The sequence below is a fragment of the Nestor notabilis genome, unplaced genomic scaffold (genome assembly GCF_000696875.1).
Source record: "Nestor notabilis isolate BGI_N333 unplaced genomic scaffold, ASM69687v1 scaffold14929, whole genome shotgun sequence".
In the NCBI taxonomy this organism is placed as follows: domain Eukaryota; kingdom Metazoa; phylum Chordata; class Aves; order Psittaciformes; family Psittacidae; genus Nestor; species Nestor notabilis.
Genome location: NW_009943351.1, coordinates 23,281 through 45,506, shown reverse-complemented (window position 1 = coordinate 45,506; position 22,226 = coordinate 23,281). Strand labels below are relative to the sequence as shown.

At 39.5% G+C, this 22,226-nt stretch overlaps 1 protein-coding gene across 1 annotated transcript in view; it reads right to left on the bottom strand.

Annotated features, from left to right (window-relative positions):
* Window positions 1–7,137: 7,137 nt before the first annotated feature.
* Window positions 7,138–22,226, bottom strand: part of ASZ1 (ankyrin repeat, SAM and basic leucine zipper domain containing 1) — a gene marked incomplete at its 5' end in the record, with an annotated part of 36,983 nt that continues 21,894 nt past the window's right edge. The window contains 6 exons of the mRNA XM_010021883.1: window positions 7,138–7,284; window positions 9,221–9,334; window positions 9,771–9,876; window positions 14,785–14,897; window positions 20,856–20,912; window positions 21,297–21,372. Of these exons, the coding sequence (XP_010020185.1) occupies window positions 7,138–7,284; window positions 9,221–9,334; window positions 9,771–9,876; window positions 14,785–14,897; window positions 20,856–20,912; window positions 21,297–21,372 (613 nt within the window). The remainder of the gene's footprint in view (window positions 7,285–9,220; window positions 9,335–9,770; window positions 9,877–14,784; window positions 14,898–20,855; window positions 20,913–21,296; window positions 21,373–22,226) is intronic.

The window sequence follows — 22,226 nt, the reverse complement described above, 5'->3', positions numbered from 1 at the left end:
GGGAGAGGCGAGAGAAGGGGCTGGGACGAGGAGCGGGGCGATGCCTCCGGGGCTGGAAGCGAATTCAGGAAAAAGGAATTCAACAACATTTTACTCAGTGTCATCTCTGTAAGGCAAGTACAGGATAGCAGATGTTCCAAACAACGATCCATCGTTAACTAGATGGAGATGCCCCAGTTCCAAGTCCTTGGCCGTAACAAAGACAAACTCTGCAGGTTGCTAAGTAACTTAGGGACTGCACAGTTCTCATTCCTAAAAGATGCCTTCAGTTGTCAACTCCAGGTGGAAATCCCGGAAAAGCAAAATAGGAAGCACCCTTCGAGACCCCTTCTTCAGGCAGCACATTACAGCCGTGACTGTGCAGAGGAGACATCAGTCTCCCAGGCTGCTGCTCAGTACGACTTCCTGGGATCCAGATGTAAGCATGTAGTGTTTCAAAAAGAAATTAAAAAAGTAGGGTTGTGCCAACTTTCGAGGTGGTAACAGTCAATTTAACTTAAAATCCCAAAACAAAACCCAAATACCCCCACAGAAACCGACCAACCACGCCCCAATATTAGAAAAACTACTGGCTGTAAACACTTTGGGTTAAGGGCAGTTGAAGCTTGGAGCACATTACTGCTTCTCCAGCAGTACTGCTTGCCCAGAGGCAACTATAGTCCCAGTTACTAACTCCAGCAGGTTTTAAAAGCAACGTATCAGCCTTCAGCATCTATTTGATAAAGTATTGTCAGTGTGAAAAAAACACACTCTCATTTTCAGCTGCTGGCCAACTTCAGCTTCTAAAGTGTATGAGATACATCTTGGATCATTTAGCAGGGAAAAGAAAGAGGAACACCAAGGAGAGGACAGCGAATTCCAGTCGTGTTTTAGACCCCCCTGAGCAGAGGCTACAGTCCTCTCTGCTACCGGCCTTCTCAGTGAAAAAGCTGACCTATTTGGTTTTCCTGAGATACCCTTCTGTATTAACAGGAGCTATTTCACCTGTGGCAACCGCACCAGTGGCTTATGAATGCTGTTCCCTTCTCTCCAGAAGAGTCATCTACCACATCTGCATTCCAGCTTTATTGCTATCCAGATTCCTTTTCCAAGCCCTGCACTCTGTGCTAGCCTTACATGAATTCACATTGGATCCATCATTTCTATTAACCACACTCTTGTTATACAGAATGACACAACAGGTGAGGTTGGAAAAGGACCTGGGGAACCATATTGGGTTTGCATGGTGAGGTTTTGGTAGTGGGGGGCAGGGGGAGAGGGAGGGCAGAGAGGGCTACAGGGGTGGCCAATGTAGACAACTCCAAGATGGACCTGTTGCTGGCCAAGGCCAAGCCCATCAGTGACAGTGGCAGCACCGGGATAACACAGATAAAGGGAAAAAACCCTGCAGTGCAACTTCGCGTGTTGCAAGATTGAGTCTTCATTTCTCATTATCCTACTCTGGTTTGACTCGCAGTAAGTTAAATTAATTTTCCACAAGTCCCATGACGGTAAGTGGTGGGTGATCTCTCCCTGTCCTTATCTCGACCCACAAGCCTTTCATTATATTTTCTCTTTCCTGTCCAGCTGAGGAGGAGAGTGATAGAGCAGCTTTGGTGGGCACCTGGAGTCCAGCCAGGGTCAGTCCACCACAGGGACCTCCTCCAGGGCAACCTTGTACTCAGAGCAGGGTCAGCCACCAGGTTGCTCAGGGATGCATCCAGTTTTGAGTATCTCCAACAACAGAAACACTACAAGGACTCTGGGCAACCTGCTTCAGTGTCTTACCTGGGATGAATTTTTTTCCCTTATGTTTAAATTGATCTCCCAGCATTTCAGTTCATGCCCGTTGCCTCTTGGCCTGCCTCTGGGCACCACTGAGAAGATCCTGGCTCCACTCACCACCTTCCCCAGGTATTTATACACACAAAGAAGACCCTCCTGAGCATTCTCTTCTCCAGGCTGAACAATGCTAGCTCTCTCACCCTCTCTCCATGTAATTCACATGCTCCAAAGCCTTCAGCATCTTTGTGGCTCTTCACTGGACTCACTCCAGTACATACATGTCTCTTTCATACTGGGGAGCCCAGGACTGGCCCCAGCACTCCAGCTGTGGCCCCCGCAAGGTGCTGAGGGGAAGGGAAGGATCACACCTTTAACTTGCAGGTGATGTGATGCTGTTCCTGATGCAGTCCTGGAGAGGCTGTGGGCCTCCCTGGTCACAAGAGCAGGCTGGACTTACAAAGCTGTATGTGCCTTCAACAGGTATTATGCACAGTTTTTCATCTAGTTAAGAAATCTTGCCATGTGCAATACAGAGGACAGCAGAGCAGCCAGGAACACTGGAAGCCCAATTCTCTGAATATGTACCTTATGAAACTGCGACGAGGTTTTTCAACACAATAGTGAAAATAATGTAGTTTAACCTGTATTTCTACATTCAAATAAATATTGTTTTCAGCCAAAGCTGAAGGGATGGAAGGCTCATCTGAGAAGAATAATTAGTAAGAAAAAAACTCCCACGAAACCCTTAAGTAGAAGGCATCTTCTCATATCTATCACAGTCAGTAGCACAGCTTAAAAGAACTGAAAATCCTTCCCAGAGGGATCCTTTTAAGTCCCATTCCCAGGGACTATGATTCTACATTACATGCAACTGCGCCATTTGCATTATGATAAAAACTAATTTAACAGCTATTAAAGCTGTTAAGGATGCATATCCCATTATTCATGTAACGTCAGTAATACCCCATTTCATACCTCATTGCTTATCATTTCTGGTCTGTATAGTACAGAGCCCCATTACCTTGAAATTCCCATTTCTACAATAGGGAAATCTAAATTTCCAAATACACATTTCACCCATGCTTCCAGAACGAAGAAATGACTGTAAAAGCCCTTAAAAGCAGAAACCTGCTGTTATGATACCTGCTAGACCTTCAAGGCTTTTTATCTATGCGGAAATATCCAAAGCAACACTTACACCACTAAAGAGACACAGACGCTATATTTGAAAAAATGCCCTTTAACATTCGCAGAACTGTTGGAGCAGAGAATGCAAATACAAGCAAACACCTACTCACACTTATGAGCAAGTTATGCCTCTGGATAGCACCTGAAGGGCTTCAAAGATGGCAAGATGAAAAAGAATGAACTGCACAGCTCAAGCTTCAATCTTGTCCACGACAAAGCAGTTGGATGAAGCGAAAGAAGGAAAACCAAACACAGCTCTTCTCTAAGTCAGTGGAGAACATAACAAAAATGCTCACTCTTTCTCAATTTAAGAATGCACATACCCCAAATTACCATCTACTGTTTGCAATTGGTACCCAACAGGAAGAACCTTATGACAAGCCAAGTACTTCACAAGCCAAATTTAAAGAGTGAGGCAAATCCCAAAGCACAGGAAGACAGACCCAACACAGTTCACCTTGGACGGGACAAAAGAGAAACAAAAATTTTTTAGGTCCTTCCAGATCTCCACAGGATCACCCAAGGCCCTAATTTTATGTAAGTCTAAGGATTCAGAAAAGGTCATTGCATGAATATTCATCCGTAATCAAAATAAGTTAGGTATCCAATGGTATTGCAAGTAAGAACCTCACTCCACCTTTAAGCAACAATGTATCTGTTGGCTTTGGCCCCAGGTCCAATCCACTCAATCCTCCCACATCCCCATTTGCACTACTGTCAAGAGAACAAACCCTCACAGGGCTGTAGAGTTTACCTGCTTAATGCATGCAAAGCTCTTTAACATTCTCCTCCAATCCCCTCATAGATATGCAAATCACTGTGTTCTTACTGTTCTGGGATAATGACTTTAATTTGATGACTTACAGAGGGAGGCCTCTCAGCAGGGACATTCTCATCTGAAGGCTCCCTTACCGGGTGCTGGTGGGGGTGAGAATTGTGAGAGCTCAGCTCAGGGGCCAGATGTTGAAGGAATCTCTTTCCTTGCTTCCTGCCCTGGCACAACTGTACTGGGATACCTTCTCAAACAGAATTTGAAAGAGACACTGGAATAACATGAAAGTGAATAAAGGACCTTGAAATCCATTGCGTAAGCCTGAGTTTGGAATCTGAAGAGGAAAATACAACTTTTTTTATATGTAGGTTAAAATAACCTTTGTTTATTTGACTCTTCTCCAAGACACTTGCTGTTCGTGTGTGGTTTATGCCATTTTGAACACTATTCTTGGACAGTGCGCTATGCTAAAGATGCTGCTCGCAGAAAGCCCATGTTTAACCCAAATGCTGTTCACATGAGTGTTCACAGTCACGATTATAAGCATCTGAAATAGGTGATCCATAAAATAACAGCTTCTCCCAAACCTATTGTCCTGGGTTCAGCTGTAGCAGTCATTTTTTCTCCTTCTTAGTAGCTGGTGCAGTGCTGTGGTTTTGACTTTCAGCCTGGGAACAATGCTGATAACACCGATGTTTTTAGTTGTTGCTAAGTAATGTTTACTCTGACCAAGGACTTTTCTCAGTCTCATGCTCTGCCAGGGAGGAGGGGAAGCCAGGAGGAAGCAGAGACAGGACACCTGACCCAAACTGGCCAAAGGGGTATTCCATACCACAGCACATCATGCCCAGTATAGAAACTGGGGGGAGTTACCCGGAAGGCCCAGATCGCTGCTCGGGTTGGGCTGGGTATCGGTCAGCGGGTGGTGAGTGGTTGTGTCCTCTCCCCCTGTTATTTCCCTTATCATTATTATTGGTAGCAGTAGTGGTTTGTATTATACCTTAGTTACTGGAGAGCTGTTATCTCAACCCGTGGGAGTTACATTCCTCCGATTCTCCTCCCCATCCCTCCGGGAGCAGGGGGAGAAAGGAAGAGGGGAGGGAGGTGAGTGAGCAGCTGCGTGGTTCCAAGTTGCCAGCTGGGCTTGAACCACGACACCTATTTTGGAGGTCAACTCTCAAACCACAAAAAAATAAAAAAAGATCATCAACTGTCACACATTATTTTTTCTCTCATACATATTTTACACTGATAGCATCATTCACACTGTTACACCTATAACTTAGTTAAATACTGATAGAATGTTCTGGAGCAAATTTCCTATTCAACTCCAAGACCTCCAACGTTAGCTTAAAAGGCCTCCATATGCAGGGATCTTTTCTTCAAATTTATGGAAAAAAGAATTTAAATTTGTACTGTCTCAAATGGCAAGATCTACGAGTGACAGAAAATGCATCTCTTGAAATGGAAACTACAGTTCCGTGTCCTCTGAAGTGGCTTCATTAATGCAAATACTCACTGAAGTGGAGAAGTAACGAACAGGAAGGCTAAGTAACAAAATCTTTTCAAGGGCAGTATCACAGAAATCTTACTAGTGTTTGAAATAATTTCACTTAACTAAAGTATATGTTGGAAACACAGTCTGAACAAAATGCCTGCTTACTCCCCCTTCACCCCAAAAATGCCCAATGCCTCCACCCAACAGAAAAAAGCCCAAAAGATGTCAGCTGTCAAAATTCTAGTAATACCTGGGAGCCATCCCATCACTGGGCAACTGCATCTGAACTGTATTTTGAGCTAATGAGAGGAGTAGTGTTGTGTATATGAAAGATTCCATGTGCATGACAAGCAGTTAAAACTGCACTTAACTGTGTTTCTTCATACCATGTATTCTTCCTTTTGTGATATGTGTATTGTTACTTTAGGATTAATGATAAGCTAATATGAAGAAACAGAAAGCTATTTAAACATTTCCTTTACTATACTTTCTTGGTTCAAGTCAGCATGCTGACAGTTAAGTGTACTTCTCCACTTCTGCTGGTAGATGGTGGTAGTTGGAAACAATGCTCACGCCCTCTGACCCAAAGTTGGGAACAGAATGGAAAACAACCCAATCTGTGTTATATTTGCCTCTGGCCTCATCACTCTGTAGGACGTCCCTTGCGTTGAAGCAGAAACCTGGAAGGAAAGGAGGTTGAACAACTGCAGTAACAAGGAAACATACTTACACCCAATGTAGCTCTCTAAAACAAAAAGCAGAGAACAACTGTGACAGCAACTGGAGTAGCACTCAAGTTTTTATCTTCTCCTTAGTAGTCTCTGGAGAGAACATAAAAGATTAAGACTCCACACAACATCTCTGAAAACACAGAGCGCCAAAGTGTGACACACGCATCTTCTTTAGACTCCTTTTATTTTGACAGAAGAATGACCCTTTCAAAATATTCAGCATTTTTACAGATGTTTATTGAAGTCTGCAGAAACATAACTGAGTTGAATTAACTTATAGCAATTCCCTTTTTTCCCCAACATAGCTGGTTCGGTAACCAGATGAAAACCAGATATTAATGTTTCACTGTGGAATTACAAACACCTTTTTAAATGCAGAGAATATTAAGAAAAAATTACTCTAAGCAGGAAGCTGTTGTCCTGAAAGACCAGACCAAGAAAAAACACGCTGCTATGCCTTCTAAGTTGCTTGCATTCTTATAGCAAAGGACTGCTATAATCCTTCTAATAGATGTGATGAAACTCTTAATGGCAGTAAGTATCCCCAAAGAAACAGATTTCAGGCATAATTTGAGTGTCCCAGTTCAGTGGAAAATGACTTTTCAGGTAATGCGTAACAGTATCTCCACAGTTCTGGGATAGTGACAAAGGCAAGAGAAGTACACCTCATCAGCAAGTTTTTCATAGGATAGATTCCTATCAAAAACTGCAAGAGAAGAGGTCTTTATCACCATAGAATTGCATGAGATACTTAAAATATTCCAAACCTTCCCTTTCAACCCCAAAACACACAGGCATTGCAAATTTAAATACAAACATATGATATAATCAGAACTATTTGCTTATGTTCACCTCTGAACAACAGCTAAAGGTAAAAATGAAACTAGTAATTAGGAAGCAATAATTACAGCTTTATGCTCAAACAGAAAAGTGGCTTTGACAAGATTTTAGACCTACAGTCTATACTAAAAGTAATTTCAAAAATAACCCCCTAAGACTCATTTAAGTAGCAGTTTCAATTTTTATTAACTTTATTTCTAGATCAAAATACTTACTGGATGCATACACTAAAGGTATGATGGGAAACTACACAAATTTTCATAACTTCAGCTCAGCTCCATATACTGAACAGAACTGTAATGTGAACATATTTTCCGAAAGCATTCACAGCACTAAGCTTAAAGTCAGGCTTTCTTTACCACTGCCTTAGTTATAAAGAAGAAAAAAACAAATCCAAGCAGTGTTACTGCTCCCAGTTTAACTAATCTTTTTTCCGAGGTGGGTGCTTTTTCTGGAAGTTTCACTTGTCTGGGGTCACTCCTCTGTTCATGCTGAGGCAGACAGTTCATGTGAAAAGTGCAACCAAGAAAAAAAAGTTACGGTGAAAGCTTCTTAAGTACGTGATAAGGTACCCAGTTCTAAGAATCTGCATGCATCTAGGATTGACACTATTTCCTTCTCACTGTTTCTGCCCCACTTCAATTGAAATAAAAGTGTGCAAACCTTATCTTGTCTGATACTCATTCATTCCGTAATATATATTAGAAAACCAAACTGTTCATTTACTTAATTCCTCAGGAGTGAACACAATGCTAATAGACATTACAAAAACCTAGTAACAAAACATTTGAACTACAATCATCAAGTATTTTAACCAGAACTTTTTCTATTTAATTTGCTATTTAATTTTGCTATCGAATTAAAAAAAAAATAAGGCAAGATAAATATGTAACAGGTTAGACTTCCTTGAAATTAAAGGGAGAGTAGAAAGTACCTTACAAGTGCCTGCCTGAATATATGCTGAAGATGAGTGGAGCATTGTCATGAAGTGCAGCAGTGTTAGGTTCCCTTGGAAGGCCATCTCATTTATTGTGCTTTCACATATATGCTACAGAAATGTACTGCTAGCAAAGCCTGGTAATGACTAAGCTTAGCAAACAGTACTGAAGATTTTAAGGGAATTTATACATATTTATTATCTAAGAGGTTTGACTATTTCACTTACATTGGCACTTTTCATAATAAATGTTTTAGTGCTCTACTCAGAGATGAGTGCCCCATCATAAATTAAGCAGCACAAGAGTATTTTGTATTAAAGTCCTCACCAGTGAAATTCGTAAAACATTACAGTATTTTAATAGAGCAGGAATTAAATTTTTGAAGTACTTAGAAGGCTGTTTAACACTTCTGTTTATCACTGGGTACAGAGCCACCGTGCTTCATCTTAAGAGCTATAAAACCTTAAGTACAGAAGACAGCAAAGTCAAGTGGCACCTAACTCAAACCCCCTCCAGCCCTTATAACTGGCCTGCACATACAGAAGGCAAATATATACAACTGATTTCTGTATATGCAAAAAAAGGAACACAAATAGCTAAAAACTTCTTTGCCACAGCCTCTATCTACCTCTTAAATATATTTAGTGTGAAGTGATTTATTGGGAGAAGGATGTTATATTACATCAAATTTACTTAAACTACGGGAAACTCCATTAGTAGCATTATACTCAAGATCTGAGTTCCACATGGCTTCGTTCAGCAACAGATTCCTTTCTGACACTGATGCTCCATTTACTCTATCCCAGCGGCCATTTACTAGCCTAATACTTAAAATGACCCCTTCTGACAAGAGCGTGTCATTGTGTTGGTTTGAGAATGACTGATGTGGTGCTAACATCTAGCCTTGACCTCTCCCACCCTCTTCTTTTGTCATTCTGCCGTTATCTGGGATGCTTCCCATTCAATCCATAAAAATTTAGTAACTTCCCTATGAGCCAATAATTCCAAACAAAAGATTCCTTAATTAAGAAGTAAGAGTGTAAGTATTCAGAGTGGCATTTATGCCACAGTGGTTGTCCAAGAGCACAGGGATACAGTCCACTTAATTCTTTCCTGTGGTAGAAAGAGAAAGATTGACTGTGCCTTCCTTTGGAGACTTTCCACACTGCTGTGGAATATTCCAGATTATTTCTCATTCTGTCCATTGGAAGACGGTAGGGAGGAGAGGTGGATGCAAAGTCCAAGCTATAGCTAAAGAGCCTGTGGCAGACCAAGACGATGTACAGGGAGGCTTCCACCTAGCACTCTATTTTGCACAATAGCTGACAATGAAATATGACAACTCTGTGTGTATACTCATGTTCTGCACAGCGAATAAGGATCCTACTTTTGGGACAACAAAGGTACATTTCACTGATTGATGTCACATTTGAGGTTGCATGCAGAAACTTGTACACAGCATTTCAAAGCCTCAGCTGCACATACCCACCTTCTCCATCAGGTCCTGCAGTTTGGCAGCTTCTTCTCCCAGCTTTTCAACACTGCAAACCAGGTCTTTGCAAACTTCAATATAATTTGCAGTTGGTGTCCACTGCAGCACCATCTATTAATAGCTACAGTTATTTGCCAGAATTACTGTAGATTATAATTTAATATTCCTTAGTATCAATATTCCAATGTATCATAGAAGACAGTGCCAGAAAAAATTTATAACTGCATTTACACTGAGTTTTCATTGTACAATTTCTGCACAGCATTATTACTACTAACAGCCTGTGTGCAAACCTTTTGTCACCCTAACTCCCCTATCAGCAGAAATATGAAAAAACAGCGCTATCTTCTTTCATTGGGTAGCTTAACTTTTTGAAATCGATTCTTTAAAAAAAAGTGTCCTTTAGAGAAAGAACACTGGACAGCTCTATCAAACTATGTAATAATCAAGCTGGCTGATGACTGTTCAAATTTTTCACTTTACAAGGTAGAATAATATTCTAGAATAATGTACTCTAAATCAATCTGTTTTTAGTTTGGTTGAATACCTTGCGGGACTGATTGACAAAATGCTTATTCACAGTCTGCACGGGAATAGTCAACTTACTGCACTCCTCATTCAACTTCTTCAGAAACTTGAGGAATTCATCTCCACTACAAAAATAAAAGGATATTCCGTTACTTGTAAAAGGCTGTAACTTTTTGCAAGCTAAGTATTATCTATGCATTTCCAACACTGGCTAATTAGTCAGACATGGAGTTTCATTGCATAAAAATATTAAACCAGTGGCCCTGTATTTTAATATAAGGTAGTATAACATTACACTTAACATCAAGTTTTGGGGTGGTTTTGTGTGTGGTGTGTTGTGTTGTGTCCCCTCACCTTCCCCCACATCCCCACCCCTCCTCTCTTTTGGAAGTACAACAAATCATTACATTATCTGGAACATTCAGCTCGTATGACATACTGAAAACTGAAAAAGTGTCACCCCAAAGCTCATTGGAAACATTCTATTAACCTCCACTTCTGTTTTTACCTTCCTCAATCCTGTATTATCAACAAAAATGTTTCATTACCTGCTGCATATGTAATTTTGTAACACACTATGCACAATATCCACAACACTCTTTTCCTGTGCATGTGTGCATACAGATCACAGTCTTGCAAGACCAGAAATAGAGAACTTACAGTCAATTTTATGGGGATGTATCAATATTCCTGACCTGCAGCTCATATTTTTGATGCAGATGGCTGGGGGGGAAGTCTGGTTTGTAGAGTAGTTAGAGTCATTTAGTCTCCACCACAGTGGAAGAAAAAAAGAATACAGCAATACTGACTTGGCCCCTGTATCTGGAATACATTCCTCAAAACCTAAAATCTCTGATGTTATCTACTTCAAAGACAATTTATACAAGGAGGATGACAACCCTGAAAATTAGTTTGATCAGTATCTCCAAAGAATAGAGAAAAGGATAGAAAAAGTTAATAGACTAATTTCAATGCTAAGTTTCTGGAGCTCCCACATGATGACTTAGTTTATTTTACTGGAAGCCTCAGAGAATGTTACCTGGTACTGGCCAGAAAGTGGTTGCCATTGACTGGGCAGAGGAAAAGAGGACAAGGAAGAAGATCATCCGCTTGTTTTTATAGAGTGAGATCTCAAATCCTCAAAGTCCTGAGAAGTGCCTGTATCTCTAGTAGAAAAGTTTCCACCAGGTACGAGCCACTCAGATGAATAAGAAGAAGCAGGGCCAGAACAAGACACGAGTTCCTACTGCAGGACTTCCTGTTATCTTTATGGCAAGATCTGAATAAATCAATTCAGACCCCAACATTCCGTTTTTCCCTTCAGGCAATCGAACCTAAATGCAACATACACCACCTTACTGCTGCTTCTGATAACTAAAAGGCATATGCTAAATTTCCCAAACAGCTAAACTAAGCTACTTGCCAGCATGGTGCAAGTACCTAAACAGAGACTGAATTCAGCCCAGAGAGTGTTTTCCTTCAACTGTGGCACAAGACCATTAGTGAGCAAAGTTTCCACCACTGCTCAGGACATCTGTGATTTGCAACACGGCTGAACCTTTAAGACTTCAATGCTTAAACCAGAAATAAAGAGAAGCATCAGTTGGGATGATGGAGGTTAAAAACCAAGACTGTCCATGGTTTTTACAAAAATGGGGAAGTAAGGAAGCCTCTTCGCTTGTTTTTATAAAATAAATTACTTTTTACTTCAGAACAACTGAACTGAGTATTTAGGGTAAAACCAAACACAACAAAATAACCACATCTGGAGATAATCTGAAAATTTCTCCCACATTACTATGTCAAGCCATGCCCATGAAAATTTCCTTCTATTTAGAAAGCTAATTTTTCAGCTGACTAGGATCAGCTATGGCACCTTCTGTGTTTTGTCACAAAGGAAATTATTTTTAGGAATTCTGGAAGGATTCTCAGCAAAAATAAAGTTGTTATGGCCATGAAATGGTGAGGGGAAAAAAAAAAGGGAAAAGAAAAACATTTATACTTCTCATATATCTTTATTATACCAGTAATAGTTCTTAAAAACCTATTTCATAAAATGTTATATCTGTTGTAGTGCCATGTTCTTATATCTGTAAATGGAAATAATGTTTTCAAAAAATAACCACTTTTTAAAAGAATTAATGGCTGTCAAAACACCAGTGGCTAAACAGTGCTAGACACTCTTGCGAGTTTATAATCAATCAGTTCAACATTTTCTACTATGTTAGTTTTTCTATGACTTAATGACTGATCTTCCTTCTCACAGAATGACTTTGAACAAGTGGGAAGTAAAATCTTTATATAATAGCATGTAAACATAGCCTATGATTTTAGTCTCAAGGTCAGATTCCTAAAATACATGTCAGGCCATTTTCTAGAAAACTATGCAGTGCTTGCCATAATTGAAATGCTGTCATATTTTGTGTACTTCAATCTTCAATCAATTAATTATTTTCTGGTTTTGAGAACTATATATGATCTAAACCCATACTGTGCCAGGAATTAGATATGTAACTGGTGTATGAGACTGTACTGGGCATTATGTGGGTTTTTGACTGCATTTGGCCACACGCACAGTGAACTGCTAATTTCTTGTATTTCACCAACAAAGATGTTATAAAGCACTGTTCCCTATACCGACCTCTGAGGAACACAACTCGTCACTGGTCTCCACTTGGACACTGAGCCAATGACCATAACTCAGTGCAACCATCACACCAATTCCTTATCCATCAAGTGGTCCATCCATTAAATGCCATCTCCTCACAGACTAGAAGCAGCACCAAGGTCCTGTATCAGGACATGAACACCCTGCTCTCCCAGCCCATCTCAGTCTTTCAGTATCTTCTTCAAGTGCCTTGCATGTCCTCCCACATCCTGTAGCTCAAACTTGGCATCATACTGCAAAATGTACCTCTAGCAGGCTACAAATCCTCTTTTGTGTAAACACAGAAATGGGTACAAATACAGCCACAGTACCAGAATCACATCATACTGCAAAATGTACCTCTAGCAGGCTGCAAATCCTCTTTTGTGTAAACACAGAAATGGGTACAAATACAGCCACAGTACCAGAATCGGGAGCAATCAGTGCATGTAAGAATGAGCACATACTAGACAGACTCATGTAACCAAGGCACAGAAGACAATGCTATGGCAGGAGCACATCATGATGTGACTGCTAATACACAATGGATTTAGCTGCCTTCAAAATATAGTGATGTGTACAGAATGAATTTGAAGCCAAGCACATTCTTTCATCCAGTGAACAACTTAACTAACAGAGTCTAACTTTATAGTACCCAAATGAAACAGAGAGCTGCTCTCAACGTTTTGGAGAGGCAAGAAACAGCTAACAGAGTAGCAGCACAGCTATCAGATCACTACTCAAGAGGGAGATGCACACACTTTAAGGAGGAACCGAACCCTTAGTTTTCTAGAAATAGAAAGTTATTGATCAGTAGATTGGGTGCAAGGGAGTTTTTCTAACCCTGTACTATTGTAGCCAGGCCACTGCAAATAAGGCAACACAATGCTATGCAAATGATGGCTGGAACTGAGATGGAACAAGCACAGAGAACCTAACTTACTACTGATGCAGCTACAGTACAAGGAAGGAACAGTACCCCTGAAAGAGTCTTCTCTAAGTTAAACAATCACAGTTCAACTGACTAAAGCCTCTGAAAGTCAAGCCACAGTTTTCTGCCCTAGTCCATTTCTAAAACCTTTGCAAATTAAAATTGTAAACTAATCCTATTTTCACTAGCTATTCTTCTATAGGTTTGAGAAGTGAAAAGAGGAAAGATATGAGCACAGAATCTAAATTTAAGTCTAGGTCTCTCTTCTGGAAAAAACCCCGTATTTAACAAATAGAGGATAAGAGATTTAAGAAATTTTAAGACACCTTTGCCTTTACTATAACCTTCATTCTTCTTTTTGTACTGGACATGAAGAGTGCTCTAAAAGTGCTTAATGGACTGATGAAGTTTAGTAAGCTGAGAGATGTTCATCTTAGCTCAGGTAGGCCTGACTTTCATGGGACTGCACAAGACAATACTACAAGTAAGAGAGGTATTGCAGAGCTGACGCTTAAGGCTGTAAGAAAAAACCTGTAACGGGAAAAAGTATCAAGCTGGAATGGAAGATTGAAGGAGTAACACTTTCTTAAAAAACAGTTTCCTTATAAACTTTTTCCTACTGATACATATTATCTATGATAAGGAAAACATCTTATGAAGTTCTTAATTTGTAATATAAAAAAACCCTAGGTCTTTTAGAAGTTAGTTAAAACTGTTTCCAGTGGAAAAGAAGAACGAGAAAAAAATCCTGAATACAGTAGTCATATTTATGACTTAAGGTAGACATGTACAAGTAATTTAAATTTATCAGTTAAAAATTAAAGCCCCATACAGAAATCATATATGCATGTCTTGCTCCCACACATCTTTTTATTGTATCTTACGATCAGACAAATTTGACTGCAAGACTAAGAGTGCCTGTCTTGTCTACAGACACAATGGAGAATTAGAGAGTTCGCATCATACGGGGTTTGTAAGGCTCCATGCTGCTCTTGACGCATGGGCAGAAAGGAGGGCAAGACCCCATTTCCATAGAGAAATAAAACCAAATCTGCTCACTGAAGCCTATCAGAGAAAATAAAAAATGATTTAATATGGCAGCCCAAGAAGCCAGTTTCAGAAATTATGAGTAGTAAAAATTCTGCACAGCAAGGCCATGAAACTTCATTTGAGGTATGAAGAATGAATTCATCACTCAAAAAGATGGCCAAAGTAACATCACGTAACGACAATATAACGCAGTCAGATTCCTGCATCAGGAACCTATGCTTCCAACTTTCTTTGTACAAAACACACCCACCACCAGCCCTCGTTATCCAGTAACTAGTGTACTCTCATAAGTATTATGCATGGGATAAGGTGTGAAAGGATTTTAGTTTTGAGCTATAGAAAACAATGCAGTTGCCTTAAATAGCTCATATTTCACTTCCATTTCCTTAGATACACTGTTGATACCTCAATTCCAGCTTCATCACTTCAGAGACATCTTCAATTCTTGTTTCTTCCACTTCTAGCTCATTAATGGCATCTAGGAGTTTCTGCTGATCTCCAGGATTTGTAATGCCAATCTAAGGAGTAATGCCAAATATGATTTACTTTCAGTACTTACTACGCTTGACAGTACAGTACCATTTACTGTGCAAGCTTCTAATTATTAAGAGTCAAAAGAAGTTGCTTTTACGTTACTGCAAGCAACTGCAATGCAATGTATGTAACTGCCAAAAGAAAAATAACCAAAGCAAATATTCAATCATGCAAAACAAAATTACAAGAGCTGAGGAAGAGCCAAACTGAAATTGTACAGGATGCTCAGACAATTTGTTTAAGGTTTATTAAAAAGGAAAAAAAAAAAAGCAGTTCTCATGAGTACCCCGGTGTTGTTAGGATGTTATGCTCATCTATTTCAGAATCATCTCAGTCATTTCTTACAGCAAAATAACCAATCATCATGATGGTAATACAGCATTAACTCAGATGAAAAAAGGGAAACTATAAATTGGCAAGGGGAGAATTTTACAGAAAGAAGCCAGATTTTAAGAAGGCCTTTTCCAAACTTTTGGGTGTGCATTTCTTCCAGTTAGAGAAACTGGTCACAGAAGATAAAATAGCTCTTTCTAAAATTTTATTTTCTTAGAATCTCATTAAAAAAATCAGTTACATCTACAAAGAAATCTAGTTGGTGCTATCTCTAAAGCCTCAAATGATCAGAAACTAGTAGAGAGAATACAATCTGTTAAAAAGACATTCAGCCAGATGTTTCTACCACAAAACAGCCTGTAAAGAAGCCTTTTTATATATCTGAAGGACAGCATACTTAGAACAGATTTATGACCTCAAACTAAGACCAAGCCTAACTACTACTTGACATCAGTTTATACAGTCCCTAAGCTCAAATCAGTTAATCTTCTATACTCTTGGCTAATGTTGTAAACAACAACAGAAGAGTTCTGAAGCGTTCAAGGATTTTTGTCTCTTTTAGCTCATGAAAAGAACAATTTCCTTCCAAAGATATATACCATGTAACTGAGATTCTCCAAGTGATGCCTGGGACAGAAAACATTGTCAGCCCTGTTATCAATGAACTACCTCAGATTATATATTTACTCATATTTAAATTCTAGGCTAAGAATTTTCTTGCAGAACACTTAAATAAAGAAAAAAAACCTCGCCCATTTGTTAAAAGGGAAGGGCTCCTTTGAGTGGCACACTCAATACTTTTCCTTGTTCATCTGACAGGCAACACAGGTCTTCTGATGTTGACAGCCCTAAGGATGCTTCTCCACACAAGTGAAAAATCACAGAATGCCAGTTCCAAGTATGACTTTGTTCCTATCTCTCCAGCCAAGTACCTGGATGCACCAGGAGCAGAACTTTCTGGAATTTAAGACCACAGGGATCCCACAGTCTCCAAAGCTAGAACATATGTGACTCTCTTTGATGTTCTGAGGACCTGAAGTTCCCTGCTGTAGCCTCAGAAATCTGTAAAATGTTAGTGTTTGTAGTCTCCCAGATTTCTTTAATTATTGCAGAAAGAATTCTGGACATGCAGCTGACAACACACATCAAACACCAGGCAGTCTCACTTCTTCGGATAGTGCTGAGCAGCAGTTCTAGGGAAGAGAAGGTACTTATAGAAGTGGTTGCTTCATGTGAGACTATTGTTTCTGATGCTTAGTGGTCGTTGTGGCTCCATAAAACAGTCCCCCAGGTTCCCCACCAGGTGCTCAGAAATCACAGGTAACATGTTAAGAGACATACTTGTGAGCACATAGTCACATCTGAAAACCATGTCATAAGTCTATCCTTACAAGTCTACAGACAAGTAAGTTCTTCAGTAATGTAAAATCCCAACCAGATTAACTAGGAGTTTAACTACAGGTGTCAAGAACTTTTTAGTTTCCAATAGGTTGCCACAGGTACCTGAACAAACTATACTCAAGTCTCTTTGGTAAATATCACTAGCAGCCTTGGGAGAGAAAGATCTGTATTTCCTAGAAATAATTAGCTTTGCTTATGTTGAGCTGTAAGTTTGCTCAATTTATTAGTACTCAGGTTTGCCTTGTTGAGTCCTGTCTGGTATAATCTCATGCTTTCTTAATGCTTACAAAGCATTACAGCAGTCATTTCATGATGCAGAAGTAAGCCAATTTATAAGAGAGCAGCAAGTTTACTTTTAATTATAATCAACAAATCAAATGAGCTCTTCCAAGAATAAGATGGCTGCTATTCTTGAATATCAAAACTATTTTGCTTAAAGCAGGAACTACTGCAAAGACTGACTCCACCTTCTCATTCCTGGAGCAAGCAAATAAGAATATAGTTTTCTGATCAGTGTATCAGGAAGACATTGTACTTTGTCTCCCTATAAATAAAACAATCTCATCCTTCTGCAAATGGATCAGTGACTGAGTACCACCACATCTTGAAGATATGGTTTAGGAAGTAAAGAATGTGACAAAAGTGATCATAGATAAAGCTTTCCACCACCACCACAGTAATTCTGTATTCAGAGGTACTAGGTGCAGAACAGTAGACAGGTAAGACTAGTCCAAACTACTTCCAAAAGCAAACAAGCTTTCCCTTTCTAGACAATCACTACTGAACACAAGCGTTACCCAGAACCTGACTATTCATGCAATGATAAATGCATGGAACAACCGTGGTGCAAGAAGCCCTTCCTCCTTATAGATAAGCAAGATTTTAAGTTGGTGTTAGTTCAGTTACACTCTGCAGTCCAAATAACACAAATATTATTGTCAAGTGGCCATACATTTAAGAATGTACAAGTGTTGTACAAGAACTTGCTTACACCTGTGAAATAGACTACGTTAGGCCTATTAACTCTAACAACATCTATGTTATTCTTTACTTAAATAAATACAGAAATAAAAAACAGCCCCTGAAAATCCATGCTCCAAACTCCTGTTCCAGCATCAAAATGACTTTTCTGCTACTCTTTATATGGAAATGAAAGATGACATACTTCTCGGATAAAACCAGTGAAGTTACGCATAAACTCTTACATTCTTGCCTTCTTGCCCAAGTGGCCACTATTTTTAATAAGCTGGTATTTTTCTGCCAAATATTAAATGCTTTTGCAGGGAGGGAGAGGCAGAGGAAGGAGAATCCTGGAACTGTAATATAAAAGCACACAGCCCTGATAATTCTCTAATGCTGAAGTTAAACTTCTGGGTTACATTTTGAATTTTGATGTGTTAACTTCTCATTATGCATTTTCAAATCCAGAATAGGATGCCAATTTCTCCTACTCTAAACTAATAAACATGTAAGAAAGGAACCTTCGTACCCTAAATGCATGCAGAGGTAAAACTACCTGTATTGCTATCTTTTGAGACAAATGCTCAAAAAAATCCCACCCCCCCCCACCAAAAAACTCAGACCAAAAAATATCCAAGGTTTACAAGTAGCACAGAATCAGACAAAAACCTTCAAATATTGAACAGACATGTCTCACTATGGAACAGTTTATAAGCTTAAGGAATGCAAGGATTTCAGCTTTGAAGAGTCATTGTTTAGGCTCTGTGTAGAATACAGATAAAGATATTTACAGAGAAAATATCTTTCTGATATTGTTTGATGGAGGAAAGTGTATCATGTTAGTGACAGGATTTCTCCCCAGTTCTCCGGATACAGAGCAGCTTGATTCAGAGGCATCCATCAGACACCATCATTAATCTTTGTAGTAATAAGATCCAGGCTCTTTAAAATAGCTGGCTGTTAGTTGAAGATCTGCCATCACACTAGAAACTTTCAACTCTGGAGTTACAAGGAAACAGATTAGATTTGCACTATCAGCAGCGTGGGGAGAAACTGTTAATAGAGCTCTAAAACTGAACTGCATCAAGAATTTAGGGTAACTTATGAAGTGCTAATAAGGCAGGAGTGTTATGTCATTTTTTAAATTCTCAGTTGAAGACTCACTGATTAATTTATGTCCACGCACAAAGCACGACTTACTTTCCAGGAACTGTTTCCTGCTGTTACAGAGTTTAGAGGCAAAACAATTCTGTTCCTATAGATATCATCCTCCTGTGGAATGGCAGCTGATCCAGGTATTTATTTTAGTTATCAAAAAAATCCCTCTTTGTAATAGGGACTCTGAAACATGTTGAAACACTGAAACAGAGGTTATCAGTGCATGTGAAACGATAGTTCCTTCTTCAGTGAAGGAACAGTAAAGCTTAGCCATTCACTGAAGTCCACAGTTCTCTTTCCTTCCCCCAGTGTCCCTGGACAAAACCAAGTAACGATTACAACATCAAACCAGGTGATCAATATGAACATACACTCAGCCAGATTTGCAGTTTAATGCAAGCACGACCAACATGGCAACTCACAGTGATGAGAAGAAAGCTACAAAATTCTCCTTTAAGAGTAAAATTCCTGTCAGTGGGGCCTCTAGGGTCCATATAAAGCTCTCACCCAGATGCTGTCCATTCAGCATGATCCTGAGGCTTCAGAAAAGCAGTAACATCAGAACATGCTGACATGCCTTATAATACCTAGGTCTAAGCGAACTCTTAAAAAATCTCTTCACTGACAAAGCTCTCTATACATGCACCCGCTGAGAATACAGAACTACTTCTAAGCTCTGGCAAAACTTAACCTTATTCAGTTACAAGACAAAACTTCATGCAAAACATTCTTGTGACACCAAGTCTCAAGTAATATTAACATCCAGCAAATGCTGGTTCCAGCTGCTGGAACACATGCCTCCTTGGTACCAGAACAGGGTGAGTAAAGCTGACATGAAGGACATGACTAGCATCAGTAGCAGGCTTGAGTCAGCTATTTTAATGAGGTATCTTTGGTATCTTAGACCAGGTACGGAGCGCTCAGAAGAATCCTGTGGCCTGAAGTATTTGCATTGTCCCAAGGAGACTCCTACAGTTGGATTTTATTATGGCATCCTCCTGTAAACACAGAAGTCTTTCATTTCCCACAGGAATAATTCCAGCAAACACTAAGGAAAAGCAACCACCCTATTGCCACTGGAAACTGAAATCTTATAGTAATGTGTCACTTAGTCCTGGATAACAGTGAAATACCAACTGATTTCAACTGATACCAACTGGGAAAACTTACTTAAATACTAAAAATGGTAACAACTTGTCGTGGTTTAAGCCCTGCCGGCAACTTGGAACCACGCATCCGCTCGCTCACTCCCCCCCTTTTCCTTCCTCCCCCCGCTCCCGGAGGGATGGGGAGGAGAATCGAAGGAATGTAACTCCCATGGGTTGAGATAACAGCTCTCCAGTAACTAAGGTATAATACAAACCACTACTGCTACCAATAATAATGATAAGAGGAATAACAAGGGAAGAGGACACAACCGCTCACCACCCGCTGACCGATACCCAGCCCGACCCGAGCAGCGATCTGGGCCTTCCGGGTAACTCCCCCCAGTTTATATACTGGGCATGACGTGCTGTGGTATGGAATACCCCTTTGGCCAGTTTGGGTCAGGTGTCCTGCCTCTGCTTCCTCCTGGCTTCCCCTCCTCTCTGGCAAAGCATGAGACTGAGAAAAGTCCTTGGTCAGAGTGAACATTACTTAGCAACAACTAAAACCATCGGTGTTACCAGCATTTTTCCCAGACTGAAAGTCAAAAACACAGCACTGCACCAGCTACTAAGAAGGAGAAAAAATGACTGCTGTAGCTGAACCCAGGACACAACTGAACTTTAAAAATGGAACTACTTCCTGCTCACCCCAACTTCCACATTATTCCAGCAAAAAATACTGGGGACTTCCAAATACCATGGACTTCCACTTTGTAGTCGGAAGCAGGCAAAGAAGATTCAAGAATTCAACTCAGAAATCAAAGCTAATCTGTCAGATTACATGCTTTAGAAAAGGTCTGTCTATATTCACATTAAAATTTAAGAAGTTGCAGAAGATTCTGAAGATTTCTTACAAGTTCAGACATTTATAAAGATAAGACATTAAAAAAGAAAAAAAGAAAGAGGAGAAAACTAAATGGAGTTCTAAAGTAGTAAACTGACCTGTATTAACTCATCTTTTTGCATGATCAGAAGTTGTCTCAAAGTTATATCTCTTTCCTGTACAAAACAAAGGGGGTTTTTTCCATCAAAAAGAATTTCCGAAGAAAACACTGTGGTCGGTTATGTTTTACTTCAGTTTTCAGAAATAAAACCAGCTACACAACACCATTATTCTAGTTTAGAAACATCACATGTTGTGACTAATGTGCATAATTAAAATTAGGCAATTCAATCCTGTCCACTGCAGTTTAATTTAACATTTTTTATCTAAAATTCTGTTTAATAAGTTTATTTGAATTAATATACTAATAGTGACTGAACTTAGTTTTTTATGCTGTAGGTGCATTCTGCTTTCATGGATTACTTAGCAGATACCGGATACACCACAAACTTACCTTCAATAATCCTATTATGTGTTCTAGGGGTACACTGCAAACTTACCTTCAATAATCCTATTATATGTTCTAGACCAAGACCTTGTAAAAACACTTCCATGTCATTCAAAGTTGAATAGGAACTGTAAATAGAACAAATGGGATATGACATGAAAACAGTGGAAATTAATAAAAAGACAACCAGAACAAAATACTCCAGAAGAGCTCCCCAGGCAGAGAACTGGGGAGCAACCTAAAGTTGTACAGACCTACTGATGACAGTACTATCTCATAAGCATCATGGGGTACATTTTAATCCATTAAAATTTTAGAAATGGCTTTCCTATCTAATGAGTTTTTAGCCTAAAAGGCTCAATTATTCATAAATACATATTATTTTAAGTATCAAAATGTTCCAACTGAAACTTCAAGTTGGGTTGTGGAAGTCTGAAAAACTTGGAAGTGGGATTAAGGAAGATAAGTATGTCCTCTTATCAGATAACATTCATATAAATTGGATTCAGCCCACAACTCTTACCCTTCTGGTTCCATTTAAACAAAAAAGCAAGTTTACCAAGAAAACAGAAATGTCCATAATTAAAGTCTGGTAAGAAATTAGTTTTCACAGGACTACTGCCCAGCAGACAGACTGAGGAAGTAGCATAACCTACTGTAGGTTCAGAGGTTAATATTTATTAGCAAAGGTATCATTTTTGATTCCTTAGCCTACCAAAATATATAAAAATATAGGCGAAAATATCTAAACAGCTTTCAACAATCAGATGAACACCTGTAATGAATAGAATTAAACCAAAAAGCAAGTCAGATGAAATGCTGAAAGGACCACTGCAAACGCTACAGTGAGTCCTTTGCCAAAACCCTGAGTTAAGATAGTTTGCTCAGTCTTACTGTAGGCCCTGACATGAAGATTTGGCTCTTTTTCACATCAGAGACTTCAAGAGATCCTATTAAAATTTGTGCGTGTATGTGTATATAT